This window comes from Gavialis gangeticus, unplaced genomic scaffold, assembly GCF_001723915.1.
Source record: "Gavialis gangeticus isolate Ggan-Ray unplaced genomic scaffold, GavGan_comp1, whole genome shotgun sequence".
NCBI lineage: Eukaryota > Metazoa > Chordata > Crocodylia > Gavialidae > Gavialis > Gavialis gangeticus.
This window is the reverse complement of record NW_017729034.1, coordinates 91870460-91886363: the sequence shown is the minus strand read 5'-3', so window position 1 is coordinate 91886363 and position 15904 is coordinate 91870460. Positions and strand designations below refer to the sequence as shown.

Below are 15904 nucleotides of genomic sequence, written 5' to 3'. Positions count from 1 at the left end.
GAGGGCAAAGCAGCAGCAGTAATGCATATTATAGGAGCAGCATCTGGAGGTTTGCTCCTATGAGGGTGAGGTGTCACCTTTTTTGCCACTGAAAATTGGTGGTAAAATGGCCACTCACCACACACATTAGGTGCAGTACTGGCCAGTTATGCCTCTGCAACTTAAGGAGAGGCTCCAAAAAGTGCGTTCTCTTTTGTTGCATTAAAACCTATTCTTGTCAAAGACATGACCTAAAAATAAATATAAAGACTTCAAGTAGGTGAACTATAGGTGTTTGGAAATCAAGAATTCCAGTATTCACTAGACTATTAAAGTTTATTTTCTCCTAGAAATGGTATCATTCAGCAAGAATAGACTAGAATAATAGACATGGCTACAAATGTATTTATCAAAGTAACTGGTAGGTGGTTCAGTCCAGTATTTTAAGGATTTATCAATTTACAGAGCTACAGAGATAGGATGGAATTTCAGAAACATTCTAATGTTTTCAGACATTGGAGCATTAAGGAACTCATATACAGTAGTCATTTATAAAAGCCAGAACTTTTTACTCTTCACATCCCTCTCCCAAATGCAAAGAGGTGTCACAACTATGCATATGGAACACTGGGATATTTTCCAAAGTACTATGTACAAGAGGCAGTAATGTTGGAAATCAAAATGCGTGTGTATTGAGGATAACAGAGGTTATCTGGGATTTTTGATTTTTTTCAAGTTTTATTGTTTATGCACCTTCACAGATTTAAGCAAAAAAGAATGGTTATAGTAGTTTTAATACTGACTTTTAATTATTATTATTTTCAACTTATCTTCACATAGAAGAAATGTGGCTGGAATCAGATCTTACTCTCATCTACCCTACAGACATTGTCAGAACATCTACCAAAAATACAGCAATTGTATATATCCACTTCAGCCATGCCTGCTCTTGATATCATCTCAGATTCCTGCATATGAGGTATGAATTTTTTGGGGGGTGACTGGGTTTCTGTGTGCCCAAACTGCTCAATATTGCAGAGCTTTACAACAGACTTTTCTTCCTTCCTTGAAGAAATGCACCATACTTAATGAGTGCAGCAGAAAATTACTTTACTTTAAAAGAAAGCAGCAGAAAATTACAGTAACATCTGTAAAGTAAGTCTTTGGGTCCAAATGACTCTTACTGACAGAAATTCAGAGTTTAACATGAAATTGATTTTAAAATGCTGCTTGCTCAAGATGAGATTTTCAAATGTACTGATACACATATGATTTAAAGATTCATAGATTCATAGATTGTTAGGGGCTGGATGGGACCTTGCAGATCATCAGGTCCAGCTCTGCCCCCGCTCTAGGCAGGAAGAAAGCTCCTCTGTTTTAAGTAAAAATTTGTGAAAGTTGCTATACAAATGTATGTAAAGTGTCATGTTAAAAGCAGCCCACACTGCATATTTATTTAAAATGTGTCTATAATCTCAGCTTCAAAAAGTAACAGTGAGGGGGAAATGCAGAACACAGAGTTGAACCACCAAGCAGCATTATTTTGTTCCCTGATAAGGACCTGGTCCTACCATCCACTGCATGCAGGCAACCTGCTTTACCTCTACAAAATACCATTAACTTCAAGCCCATGCCCAATAAGTGTCATAGTGAAGGTCATGGTTATTGTTAACCTTACATGGAGGCTTTTGGAGAGAGATCCATTGGAATTATAAAGTCACTTCTTGATATAGTGACTAATATTACATATGATACATAATGTGGTAATGTTTACAACAGGGGTGTCAAACTTATCCAGCCCACAGGGTGAGATGATGGTCTCTGTACCAGTCAGCAGGCGAGTTCCAACTGTGCCAGAGCCAGCTCTCACCCCAGACCAAACCTCTGGCGGTGGGTGGCACCCACAGCACCAAGTCCAACCCATGCACAAGACTGGCTCTGCATGCTCATGGGCTGAATCCTTTGGCTTCACAGGCCAGATCTGGCCTCTGAGTTATATGCTTGACACCCTGATCTACAACATTTAACTGATTTAGAAATTATACTTATCAAGGAATCACCTTCTTGAGAAATACATGAATTGTTTATTGTTATTCTTAAATAATTCCTTCCTGCAGATGGTTCTGGACAGCACTAAGCCAGAAGTAGTTCCCATGGTATATGAACATAGTGGAATGACATTGGAAAGTCTCTTTTTTTACATAGAAAAGGCCCTGGATGGCCGAAAAGCAAGGAGTATTGGAATTTTCAGTGATGGAGACTCCAGAGAAATCAGTTTGCTTCAAGGTAACGGTTAGATTAAAGAGCAGAAACAAAATAATTGGTAACATTTCACATGCTATCACATGCTGAGTTTTCCCAAAAGGGACAGTGGTATAAATCTGAAAAGTTAATCCCACTATAATGAGTTTCTAGCAGGAGGATCTGCACCTTCCATTGTAGTTACCTGGGAAGAAAGGGCTGCCTAGATGTAAAAGCTTACAGGACAAGGGGTTTAGTAATCAGTTAAAAACAAGGAGACTGCAGTCATTTCTGATATTATCTTTATAAGGGCATGGAGACCCTGAAGACAATCCATAGAACTAAAAGTCTGACCAGGAAGTTAAAGAAGGGATTCAAGGAAGATAAGAAAATGAAGCAAAAGAGGAGAATTAAAAAGCAGCCCCATAAATGGAAAACAGTGGTCAGAGGAGAAGGTGTGTGTGAGGAGAGGAGTGGAATATGATACAAAGAAATGAATTTAGAGGTAGAAGTAATTAAAAAAAAAGATGGAAGGGAAGTAATCTCACAGTTTGCAAGTTATGGAACATTGCACTTATTCATACTTGCTACTTTTATTATATTGCCCTAAGAGAGTTGAGGGGATAGTAATCCAAAGTGCAGATGAGATGGATCTCTGAGCAGATTAAAACCTCAAATGCTATTTCTCTTCTTTCATTGACTTTCATTTTAATCTGTTTCAGGCTGCAGAATTAGTATTGAGAACATTTTGAGCTCTGAAATTAGAGAATTTTGGGAGAAGCTAGGAGGTTGTGTCACTTCTCCTGAGGAAGGAGGCCATGTGGACATCTTTGTTCCTTTGGCAGCATCAGGTCAGTATTGTTTGAATTTGGGTAAGAATGGAGAATGATCCTGCTCATTGTGGAGTTCCTTGGAACATCTCCAATGAAATGTATTTTGGAAGAAAATTGGTAGTTAAAACAATGGTTTCTACAAAAAGTGTCATCTTTTGGTAGAAAACAAAATTTTAGTTGAATAATCTGAACACAAAGAAAGCTTTGTGGAAGTTAAGAATTTGGGTCCTCAGCTACAGAGCTGGACTATATCTTTTATCATGCATGGGAATCCTCTTACATGGGCTGCAGACTTATCAAAAGGGATGACCATGATACATTATACATTTTGTACTCTGGCCTGGGAGTATGGTTCATAGAGGAGAATGAGGACATACAACATCTAAGCAACAATTCTCATGAGTCCCCATAGCAGTTTAGGAGGCTTTGTTTAATATCTAACAACCCAAACATACAAGTTTAGTCCCACGACCCATTTTTTTTCATTTTTAGAATTTAAATTTTTAGGTTTTTACTGAGTTATGGACTTCTGGGGGAATATCAGAGGCTTATCTAACAGGCTTTGCATGCTGGCCAATTGTCTACTGCTCCCTGACTTGCAGGGACAAGGAGCCAAGCTCTGGAGAGCTGGCAGGGAGGGAAGAGGGTGTTACCTGTCTAGGGTGCACCTGCACCCAGCTCTTACAACTGGGCAGTACAGGACTTTCCTTCCAGACCTTCTTAGCTGTTAGAATAGCAAGGCAGTGGAATAGACTCCTTTTTTTAACAGAGTAGCTACTTGGGTGGATGAAGGAAATGCTGTGGACATAGTGTATCTGGACTTTAGCAAGGCTTTTGACAAGGACCCATGTGACCGTCTCATAAACAAACTGGAGAAATGTAGGCTGGACAAAACCACTACAAGGTGAATAGAAAACTGGCTCAATAGACACAAACAATGGCTAATTAATTATTAACAGATCCATGTTAGAGTGGCAGGAGGTTTTGAGTGGAGTCCCACTGGGGTCTGTCCTGGGCCCAGTGTCCTTCAGTGTGTTTATTAATGATTTGGGTGCTGGCATTGAAAGCTTCATGAGCAAGTCTGCAGATGGCACGAAACTGGGAAGGACTGCAAACATGGCGGAAGATGAGAACACAATTCAGAAGGATCTCAACAGATTGAAAAGCTGGGCTGAATCTAATAGGATAAAGTTCAATGAGGACAACTGCAAGGTGCTACATCACAGGAAGAAACAGCAAAAATACCATCAGAAAATGGGTGACACCTGGCTGCATGGCAGTGCTATGGAGAAGGATCTGGGCGCCATAGTAGATCTGCTACATGTGAGGGTGTTTTTAAGCCTTCTTCAGGCGACTTTGGGGTGTGCCAATGAACCAAAGCCACAGGTTTCTGGCAAGGGTTGTGCCCCCTCCACTCAGGGTCAGACTGATTACCATACTTGGGGTCAGGAAGGAATTTTACCCCATGGTCAGACTGGTACAGATGGAAGGTTTTTGCCTTCCTCTGTAGCAGGGGGTGTGGTCCTCTACCTGGGATCTCTTGAGCATATATTGACATTTCATAGAAGCAGGACATTGACTGCCATAGCTCCCCTGCTTTACCTATGGCAGGTTAGGGTGCGGTCTTTGTTGTGCCCAGGTTGACTGTAGTCTTATGTAGAGTTTAGATTATGGTTTGCACATGATAGTTTGGATGGGGATGATGCTGCCTCAGGTAGGAGGTTGGACTAGATGACCTTTGGAGGTCCCTCTCAGTCCTACTCCTGCATGATTCCATGATTCTCTCCTTCCATGGCAGATTGCCAGGGGGGCCTGTCCTTTCAGGACCCCTCTCCCCCCACATTGGTGCCTGGGGCTGATGCCCAATCCCCTCCTGCCTACCAGTTATGTTATGGGGGAGAACTACTGACTGTCTGCAGGGAAGACAACCAACATTTTCTAACCAGTTTTAGCACTGATGTTGTGTCTTTTTTCATTCTCTAGCCCTGGACAAAGCTAATATTCATTTTGATGTCATTAATAGTAGTGTGGAGAAAAAGGAAATGGCTAGTGGATTCTGTTGGCTGAAATATTTTACTGATGGAGATAACTATTTCCTGAACTAAAGCAAGCAAAATTATAACTTTGCAGAGACAGGGATGGAAGTCCTCTCCCACCTGTCTCATCTAACTGGTGTGTTCTTCAGAGCTCCTACAGGAATAGCAACTGGATCCTACCAGCACAGTAAGTACAGAAAGTTATTACATAACTTTGTAAAGGAAACTGTATAGGCTTCTTTCCATGTAGAACTTCAGTTAAACTATTTTTTGAAAACGTTAATTACATTAGAGAGAAACTTGTTTTTCCAATAAATAATTTAAGTATTAGTTTATGAAAAAAAACAAAGAAAAAATTAGTCTAATTCTACTTTTGTAACATGAGGGCTGAAAATCAATATACGATAGAGAGGGAGTTGTAAATTTGTAGGTTGATCAGTTTTAAATAGCTCAATACGTTTATTAAATACCTAGAGTGATCCTCTACATTTACAAAATATGTAGGCTTAAAGCTATTCTCTTTTACTACCTCTACAATAATTTTAATATCCCATATTGGGTAAATTCCTTTTTGATGTAGTGCTATTTGCTTAAATGTCAATTTAGCATGATGAAGGTGTGGTAGACCAAATAGTCTTCCAGTATATTTTGATCAGCAGGTTTTCTCTGATGTAAAAAAATCCCCAATTTTCAGTTAAAAAAAAGTAACCCCAAGTCCATATGTTTCCATGATTAAAATGAAAGACCACTATATATATTAAAGCATTTCGTTTAAAGCACAGGACAGTGTGGATTCAGAGTTACTTTTTTTAATCAAAAATTGAGGATTTTTTTAAATCAGAGAAAACCAGGATCCCTGTTCAGACAGGAAAAAATGGAGGAGAAAGTAGTCTGCTCCACCCATGTATAAATTCAGCCACTTGGGTCTCTGTATTTTGCATGCAGTGCCTGATGCATGTTAAAATGTAATTAAAAATAGTGTCAGTTCCTGAATAAAACATAGTTACATCTAGGGCTATCCCGGGGGCGGGGGACAAATCGGGGTGACCGCCCCAGGACCTGCACTTTGTGGGGCCCCGCAGAGCTGGGTGGAGCAGCCGCGGAGACTCCATGCTGCTGCCCGCTTCACGTCCAGCCTCTCAGCCCCTCCGCCACTGAATCTGCCGCCGGCTTCCTCGCATCCGGGGGCAGAGCCCTGCACAGGCTGATTTGCCCCAGGCCCCGCACCCTGCTCAGGTCACCTCTGGTTGCATCCATTAGTTCCAAAAGGGAATGTATTTACTATTCTGTCTTAGTGGAGTACAAGTCTATGCTCAATGTGATCTTCAGACTAAGCGTTTGAAACTCAACCAGTCTCCTGTTGAAATGGTGTCATAGGCTCTACTATAGGGTTAAGTGAAATGAATTGTTACACAAGCAGAAGTCTGAATTTTCCAAAACCTGTCTGATATTTACCACTGCATGAACTAGAAAAGAGCATTAACTTGTTGTGACACTGTTCCCGCAGTTTGACCTGAGCAGCTACCCAACTTTTGGAGTCTAGTGGGTCCCACTAAGAGGAGGTGGTGGGGGTGGAGTTAAGTACTTCTTTGAAGTCCTTTTGTGCATTTATAAATAATGTATTTAGTTCCATTTCCCTGGGCACAATAGCAATCAAACAGCAGCAGACTGAGAGTCTCTTTGCTCACATATAAATGCTCTCACTTAGCTTTCTTCTCAGTCGTGCTGCCAGTGCTTCTCTGATTTTACTGTTTCTCTTTGTTCGTCTTTGCTTCTGCTGCTTATCCAAACAGACAAATAAATCTGACCTGTGCCCCACCCACAGCATTTGATATCAAATTCTAGGGAAATCCTTGGAATTTGGGATTAGGGCAATATGGTTCAGCTTCCGCTCAAGCCTTCTCAATGCACCTGTGTTTTGAGTGTTGATCCCATTATGGCTACCTGTTATCATAAAGGGGCTTGCATATGTCTTATATTCATATGGATGGAAGAGTAATGGTTACCTCCACCAGATTCAATGACCCCTCAGCATAATCATATCCTCAGTTCTTAGTGAATGGCTAGGAGAGCAGAAGGATGGACCTCCTACTTCCATTTACTTCACTGAAGTAAAACTACAGATGTGGCTCAGACTGACAGAGCTCGTGGAGGATGCAATGAAACCCATCCGCAAGCAAATGAGACCGTATTTCAGAGAGCTGCAGAGGAACATTAGTGACAGGCTTATTGGTAAGACTTCTCACTGCCATTTTGTAATAGATATAAAACTAGGATACACTCAAAAAGCACAAGAACATGCAACAAGAAACACAGTTCATGGAACTGTCATATTTTGAATTTGATTGCCACTTCCCACCCATACATCACATGTATGTTTATTAGCTTGGCAAGAATAATCTTCTGTACAGCACAAGATGGCTATTAAATATTACCTATAATAAAATTAATATTTCCAGTGTATCCATACATCAACTTACACAAAAGAGCAAATGCATGGGGGAGAGAGATTTTTGACCTGCACAATCATAAAAATGATAGTGCTAAAAAATAAACTATATTGTTTAGTATGCTAGCTTGCTTGGTAGTAATCTGGGTTTTCAGCCTAAAATTCTCAGATTAGGAACCATCACATGCAGTTTGGCTAGCTCAGGGCCCTTTCTATATGAATAAATGTACTGTGCTGCAGTTAGATGACGTATACACAGAACTGTGCAGACAACAGCCATATTAGGTTGGGGACAAAATTATCCTGGGCAGTGCCCTCTGTTATTGCAGTTACAGTCCTGGTACCAAGACAGAGAGGCAGGGATGCAGCTGGGCACCCAGGGCACAGGGTCACCAGCAACTTCTGGAATTGAGATTGCACATTTGCTGGTAGCAGCTGACTTTTTTTGCCTCCCAAATAGGCACCTGGGGTAGTTGTCTCCTTGGCCTCGTCCTAGTTACACCACTGAGTACTGGCACACCGTAAAATCCCAGTTGTAATTCTCAGGAGCCAGAGAGCTCATCTAAAATGAGCCTACAAAACTTCTCTCAAAGTTTTCTAACCTAACATCTATACTTAAATAGTGTTGGTTCAAAGACTGTGAAGAGCTCCAAAAAGCCACCTTTCACATGTCAGCAATAGAAACCTTTCTGTAGAAAACTTCCAAAGTGGATGTAGTGCTGAGGTCTCTATTTCAAAACAATCCTAAGGAAATGTCTCCACTAGACTTTGGTCTCCAGTTGAGTTTGAAGGGCTGGCAGTTGTTGTGAATCCCCAAAATACCCCTCACTAGAATATAATGACTATGGTGAACAGTTTCCACAAAGGTGGAAAGTTTATCACATCCATTGTGACTTGCATAATTCTTGATCTTCTGTATTCAGGCCACTTTATGTTTGATGCCATTAGCACAGGCAGAATAAGCACTGATCACGAAGTAGCCCAGACCACAGCTGATGGCTTAACCGAACTGTCAAAAAGAAGCTACGTAAGTAAAATTGTTAAGCTTTTAATGACTATTGTGCAAGGGTTTATGAATATTTATCTAATGCTGTTTTCACTTTACAAAGAAATACTGTGCCAGCTTATAAATACATAGATATGTAACTCTCCTTTGCTCTAATGTCAGGTCATATCCTTTTTCTTTCTGGTTTCAAGTCCCAGTTAGCAATATGTCCTCTAAGAGCAGATGCTGAATGCAAAAACTACTTGCATGGATTGCCTGCTGCTGTTTCACAAGCTTCTCTAGTCATTCGGCCCATCCACAGCAAGCTTAGTGATCAAGCTTAGTGATCACAGCAAGTATTGTGATCAAAATTCTTGAAGGACTGGAATGCATGTTGATTAATACATAGAGACAGAAAACACATTATACAGGAGGGTACTGGATTCCCATTAAAAGAATCTTTAGCTTTGTTTCATGTGAAGAAATTAAACTATTTTATGAGGAAAATAGTCTTCTGCAGTACTCAGGAGCTGAGGCAAAGAAGGTTAAATCAAATATGTTTACATCAAATAGAATATTAAACATTTTGCCAATCTTTGGCACAGGTCTCTATAATAATGTTGATGATAATGTTATTGGGATAAATGCATGCTTGCATCTTGAATGTTAGTGAAGTGCAAACTGGCAATATTTCATGACCTAAAGTTTGAAACCAAAATTATTCCTATCAGCTCTTTTCAGCTGTTTTTTGAGGGACTTGAGAACACTTTGTTAATTGAAGAAATTGTCTGCGGACAGGTCTGATTTAAGGTCTGGTTTTTACTATATTCAGATAACAAACTTGAATATAATTATTAACAAATGAGGTCCTCTTGGAGCTGATGGATGTTTTTCAAAATGTTGACAACTTTTTAATTGACAGAAAAATAAAGTGTGCTATATTTGTGTTTTCATCTGAAAAGTAGTTCAAAATGTTCAGTTTTTGAAGTTTCAATGAAAAAGAAACAGTGATTAATTTTAACCAGAGAATGGTAAAAAAAAGTGAAATTTTTGCCAAAGAAAATTTGAACAGTTCTTGTTATAACTCAACATTTCAGCTTGCTTTACCAATTTCAATTTTTAAAATTCTGAGAAGCGCAAGTTAATAAAATCTTATCTACAGCTTTTAAATCTATGCAAGCAAGCAATATGGTAGGATTTCTCATCTGCATGGAAGCAATAAGTTCTATCAAGGGGAGTCCACACGATTAATCAACATAACTACAATCCCACTTTTTCTCCCGTTTATCTGTCAGGCTTAGAGTTACAAAATTGTCAGCCTCTATTGGCATAAGGATTGAATTCAGAATTCCTCCTTCCCTCCACAGTGGCCTAACTGCCAGCCAGTCTAAGCTTTGGAACCAATATAAATACATATTTATGAGGACACATTTATTTTTACAAGGATGCAGTCACTGAACACAGCACCTTGGAAAAAAAACCAAATCAAAAACAAAAGCCCTCATGCGTAACCCAGTTTAGTTTTACTCGTGCTCCCTTGGTCTTGGATAATGATCATCTTAGTTTTACTTTTGTTTATGTAAAAAAAAAAAAAAAAAAAAAAAACAGTTCCAAAGATATTTTCACACTGAGGAAATACTATACAAAATGTTCAGAATACAGATTATCTTGACAAAATGTGACTTGCAAACAAGGCCTGGTGAATACATTAGGTACAGTGACCTCTTTCAGTATGGTTTACTAGCTGGAGGCTAGCTTGTACTATGGATTAATGCAGCTACCTTTCATTTCTGAAGATGTAGGCTTCCGTTTCTGTTTTATATCAAATACATATACATTTTGTGATCTCATTCTAGTCTCTAAGGGGCATTTGTCTGCACTGGAAATCTACTGCTCAGTTTGAAGTAGTGCCTAATCTCTCTGTGAACCAGATGAGAGAAAAGGAGACCCCTTGGACTCTTTGAAGAAGAGAGAGAGCAGTGGGAGACAAATTTGCTTGTCAAATTTGCTAGAACTTGTCAGGCAGAAGTTAGACACCTGGGGCAGAATCCTATTGAACTTAACTTGCCCCAAAAGTAGTTATATTCAGTTTGTGATTCTATTGCACGTGCAGTACATGCAAGCACCCATGCACACTTTGGGCAGGCAACTACATGGCACCATTCACATATACCCAGGTCTGAAACTATAGCCAGGTAAAAATCCATGACTTACATGGATTTGGAAGAAGGGGACAGCCACCCCATGTTTTAGCCTAATGTTTTAAGGCACTCACGTAGACAGTGGAAGACCCAGGTTTTAGGCCACTCCCACCCAAATGGGACTTGAACCTACAGGTGCCTCTCCAGTCTTCCTTTTAAAACGAAGTCTCTGCACCTTGCATTTAATAGCTATTGGATACAATGGATTGAGAACAGAGGAGAAGTTTCTGCCCCATTGGAAATGAGACTAAAGGCTTAGTACCTTCCAGAGCAGCAGGCATCTCATTAATCCGCACTCGCTCTAGCTTGTTTGCTTCTTCCTTGCCCCACATATCTCCCTTTCTGGCCTGCCTGGGAGTCCAATTAATTGTTTAAAAAGTAAAAGGAGAGCAATTTTTATATTGCTTTAAAAATCTTGCAAAACAAGTAAACATTGTAAATATCACTACATTTCCTCTTTTCAAAGCTGTTTTTGCTAACATCAGCATTTAACAAAAGGTAGTTAGCTGTGTTACTCTGAAGTCAGCCAGAAGGGTGACAGCTGAAAGACTTAACATTCAGAAAGGCATAAACTTTCATAGACTACAGACTTACTACTTCAGGTGCCTTCTAGCATACTGAAGTATCAAGAGTACATAACAGCATCTGAAGAAGTAGGAAAACTAATGCCTATGAAAGCTTATGCCTTTCTGAATGAGTTTGTCTTGAAGATGCCACCCTCTCTCGCCTTCTATCAAAATTGAAGTTACGGATATTTTTATCTGGTAGCATTTTGAGCACAGTAAAAATAAATATGCAGTAAAATATAAGAGATTTGGCATAGGGTGCACCCCCAGCAAGTTTGCAGATTACACTAAGCTGAGGGTTAGGATTCAGAGAGACCTAGGCAAATTGGAGGACTGGGCCAAAAGAAATCTCATGAAGTTCAACAAGGACAAGTGCAAAGTCCTGCACTTAGGATGGAACAATCCCATGCACCGGTAAAGGCTGGGGGCTGACTGGCTCGGCAGCAGCTCTGCAGAAAAGAACCTGGGAGGTTACAGCGGACAAGAAGCTGAATATGAGCCAACAGTGTGCCCTTGCTGCCAAGAAGGCTAACAACACATTAGGCTGCATTGATAGGAGCGTTACAGATCAAGGGAAGTGATTATTCCTTTCTATTCAGCACTAGCGAGGTCACATCTGGAATACTATGTTCAGTTTTGGGCCCCCACTGCAGAAAGGATGTGGACAAATTGGAGAGAGCCCAGTGGAGGGCAGTGAAGATGGTGAGGGGGCTGGGGGATATGACTTATGAGGAAAGGCTGAGGCAACCGGGCTCGATGGGCATTTTTACATGTGTTCCCAATATGGCGCCAGGTGCTTTTAATTAGAGAGCTGTGCTAGTTAAAAGTGCCTGTATGTTGCATGTATCAGCAGCGCAGCGTGTCCCCGTGCTGAAAAATGGCAGCGGTGCACTTTGAACTAAAGCACATCAAACGTGTTTTATTTCCAAGAGCATCACTGCCATTTTCTCAGAGCAGAGACATGCTGCGCTGCTGGTATGTGATGTGCAAGGCTGCCAGAGTGCATCTATTTATGTGCTCAAGCAGACTCGATTAATTGTGTCTGCTCTGACACACTGGATTTCCAGCATATCAAAGCAGGCTCCCTGCATGTGTGTAAGTGCCCATTTAGTTTACAGAAGAGAAGACCTAGAGGGGATTTAATAGCAAACTTCAACTACCTGAAGTGGGGTTTGAAAGAGGATGGAGCTGGACTGTTTTCAGTGGTGGCAGATGACAGAATAAGGTGCAATGGTCTCAAGTTGCAGCAAGGGAAGTTTAGGTTAGATATTAGGAATAACTTTCTCATTAGGAGGGTAGTAAAATATTGGAAAAGGCTACCCAGAGAAGTTGTGGACTCTCCATCCTTGAAGGTTAAGACCTGGCTAGACAAAGCCTTGCTTGGGATTATCTAGTTGGGGGTGGTCCTGCTTCAAGCAGAAGGTTGGCTAGATCAGTGTTTCTCAGCCCATGGGTCATGACCTAAAAGTGGATCAGAAGAATATATGAAAGGATTGTGAACATAAAAGAGAATCCACTTTTAAATTAAAAGAGAAAAAAAGGGGGAAGCTGTGGGTTTTGCCTTGCAGGCTGGTACAGTTCCAGCTTACAAGGGGCTACTTGGGACCCCCTCATCCCACATACTGTGGGGCTGGAGACAAGGGGCAGAGGGTTAGGAACAAGGGGCACTGGCTGGGCCAGGCAGCTGTTTTCTACTTAAACTATTTACTGGGTCAGGACTGGCCATCAATGTTTACAAATGTGTCCTGGTACAAAAAAGGTTGAGAACCACTAGACTAGATGACTTCCAACTCCAATTTTCTATCATTCTATGATTTTTAAAAGGCTACTGGAAACAGGCAGAATCTGGGTCAACACATAGTATATGCAAACAGCACTTGCTGAGTGCTATTAAAACACAAGCAAATGCACCTTAGAGCATGTGTTAAGTGACATCCTGGCATTACAAAGTTTCTCCCTTTCAGGTGAGGATTATTTTGAGATTACAGTATCAGGTCATATGTCTCCTGACATTTACTAACATTGTCACAACGTTGCAATGATTTGTAACCGTTGCAAGTGAACTCCCACTACAACCAAGTCCTACCATAGAACAAGGTCAGAACACCAGGGCTTGTGAACACCTACTGCAACACTGGGTTGTTAAATGGTTTTGCTGACACTTTTGTAGTTCTATATTCATAGATATTAGAGCTGGAAGGGACCTCAGAAGATCATTGAGTCCAGCCTCCTGCCCCAGGGGCAGGAAGTCAGCTGGGATCACAGGATCCCAGCATATGGGTCACCCTATGTAGTGATCCTGCAAAGATCTATACATCTGCCTAATTTAAAGTAAGTAATCCTATTGATTTCAACAAGATTATTCTACATTTCAGAATGCTTATGAGACTACAAGAACAGAGTCAATTTTTGTTTGGGGATCATTCTTCTCTGGAGCAGATAAGTAACCCTCAAATAAATAGTGTTGACAATGTAAATGTAATAAATAATGCTACTATAGCTAATTACTAATACTGTACTAATTCTACAGTATTATTATATATATATAAAAATCAGTCTTCTGAGTGGAATAGAGAAGAATGGAAATTATTCAAATTTTGTTCTAAAAAGATTCCCATATAATAATCAGGAAGATGGTGCAAAAGAGACTAAGCCCTTAGGCCAAAGAAAAGGAGTTAAAATTTAAAGTATTGGTTTAGGTTATAAGACAATCAACTCTGATAGTAGTTAAATATCTTAGTATATTTGACGTACATTTTTAGCAGTAGGTTGGGGGGGTTGTTTTTTTAATGTTTTTTTCCTATGGGAAATTTGAGCAAAGTGAACAAAACTAAGAAAGTGATGTTTCAGGTATTAAAATATATTATTTTTTTGCTAGGCAGAGGTTTAGAAACCTATGATTTTGTTGGAATATAATTTGCAAGCAGATCTCAGAACTGGATGTAGCACTTCATATTACTGTTTTGGTGATGTGTGTAATCCTTTCCCTCTGAGTTAAATCTTAGTCTTGAGTTTACTCTGTTGTCAAGAGAGAATTACTGTACTTGTAGACAAAAACCAGGGGGAAAGGAGAACAGAATTTTCTATCATGACATTTAGACACAACAAGGATCTCTGTTCTGCTCGTGACCCTCAAGGTGGTGCTGTAGTCAAAGCATGTGGTCTGGGTTTGAATTCCCAAATCAGCTGTAACATGTAATTCTACTTCTGAAGTCAATGACAATACTCTCATTGACTTTGTAGGACCAAGATTTCTCTCCTAAGCTCCACCTGAATGAAAAGGGAACGTCGATCCAGGTGGTATACTGGGCTGTCATTAAAATGAGGTGGGGAAAACGTAGTGTACACACTGCCTGGTCCACATTCAAACATATGCTCCCCCTTAAACCAGTTTGAACTGCATTTGAAAACCTGTGTGAAAGTGTGTTCAGCCTGTAGTTCAGACAGGATATAGTTTTAAACAGCAGCGACTGCAGAAGGGTATTTTCCTGACTCCCCACCCAGGATGGCCCTATTCAGGATTGGGGGAGGTGCGAGGAAATAGCAAGACTGTTTGAAGATGTAGCTATATGTGTACATTTGTAGCTTTAAGGGTGATGGTTCAGGTGTGAAGGTTTCATGCTTGTGCATGTTGAATTCTGAACATGTGCAGTTGGAAAAGGAACTTCCAATAGTTTTTCTTGTGGGATATGTTAATATCCTTAGGCCCTATTTTTAGTGATGCAGGTAAGTTTTCTGGTCTGTTTCTTCAATATTTTTTTCTGAAACTCTAATAGCTCCAAGTTTTCAAGGTAAGTGCCACTAACCTACTCTCCATATTTTGGTGGTAGGGTAAGAGACATCTAAAGGACTCTGATGACCAACGAACAAGACTTGCCAGAGAGCTCCTGAGAAGTGAGAGAAACTATGTGCAAATGCTAGAAATTGCGAGGGATGTTTATTCTACTCCACTGAAAGCAGCACTAGCTTCAAATCAAGCCATCCTGAGTCATGCTAATGTTCAAATCATCTTCTCTGATATCTTAGGAGTCTTACAACTCAATAGGTATATATCCTAGAATCTTTAAGTTCATTAAGGATTTCTCATACAACTAATTAAGCAAATTATCTCCTTGTACTGTAGTCTGGCCCAGCTGCTTACTACAGCTGTATAAACCTCTGGTTAGTTTGTAAATCTCCAGTTTTGCAGTTCTAAGGAACTCAAACCAGTGAAAAATCATAGTTTTGCTGTAGTTACCATTTAACTTTTTTTTTTTTGACATGTATAAACTAGGTTTTTGGCAGTCTGAATGTGATTGTTAGATACTGGACGAAAGAAAGTAGAATCTTAATTCAGCCATGTTAATTTGAAGAACTCAGAAGTGTAAGAACTAAGGGTCCACTTGTGGAAACAGATCTGAATAGGCGGATCTTTGTACCTGCCCAGGGCCCCAGTGAAGTGTGTTCTTGTAGGGAGGCAGTAGTTTGGTGCATACATCTGAAGGTAGAATCATGGTTTAAAGAGGGCCTGGGTCCTAAGTCTGGATCAAAGGTCACACCTCTCTCAGATGGGCCAAACTTTGGATTTGGGTTCTAAGCCTGAAGCTCATTAATATCATATTCTATAATTGCGGG

At 40.2% G+C, this 15904-nt stretch overlaps 1 protein-coding gene across 1 annotated transcript in view; it reads left to right on the top strand.

The window, feature by feature from the left end:
* Positions 1-15904, top strand: part of ECT2L (epithelial cell transforming 2 like) — a 57695-nt gene that overhangs the window by 23584 nt on the left and 18207 nt on the right. The window contains exons 7-13 of the mRNA XM_019526947.1: positions 820-958; positions 2097-2265; positions 2943-3071; positions 5184-5276; positions 7139-7321; positions 8462-8565; positions 15121-15335. Coding sequence (XP_019382492.1) covers positions 820-958; positions 2097-2265; positions 2943-3071; positions 5184-5276; positions 7139-7321; positions 8462-8565; positions 15121-15335 — 1032 coding nt within the window. The remainder of the gene's footprint in view (positions 1-819; positions 959-2096; positions 2266-2942; positions 3072-5183; positions 5277-7138; positions 7322-8461; positions 8566-15120; positions 15336-15904) is intronic.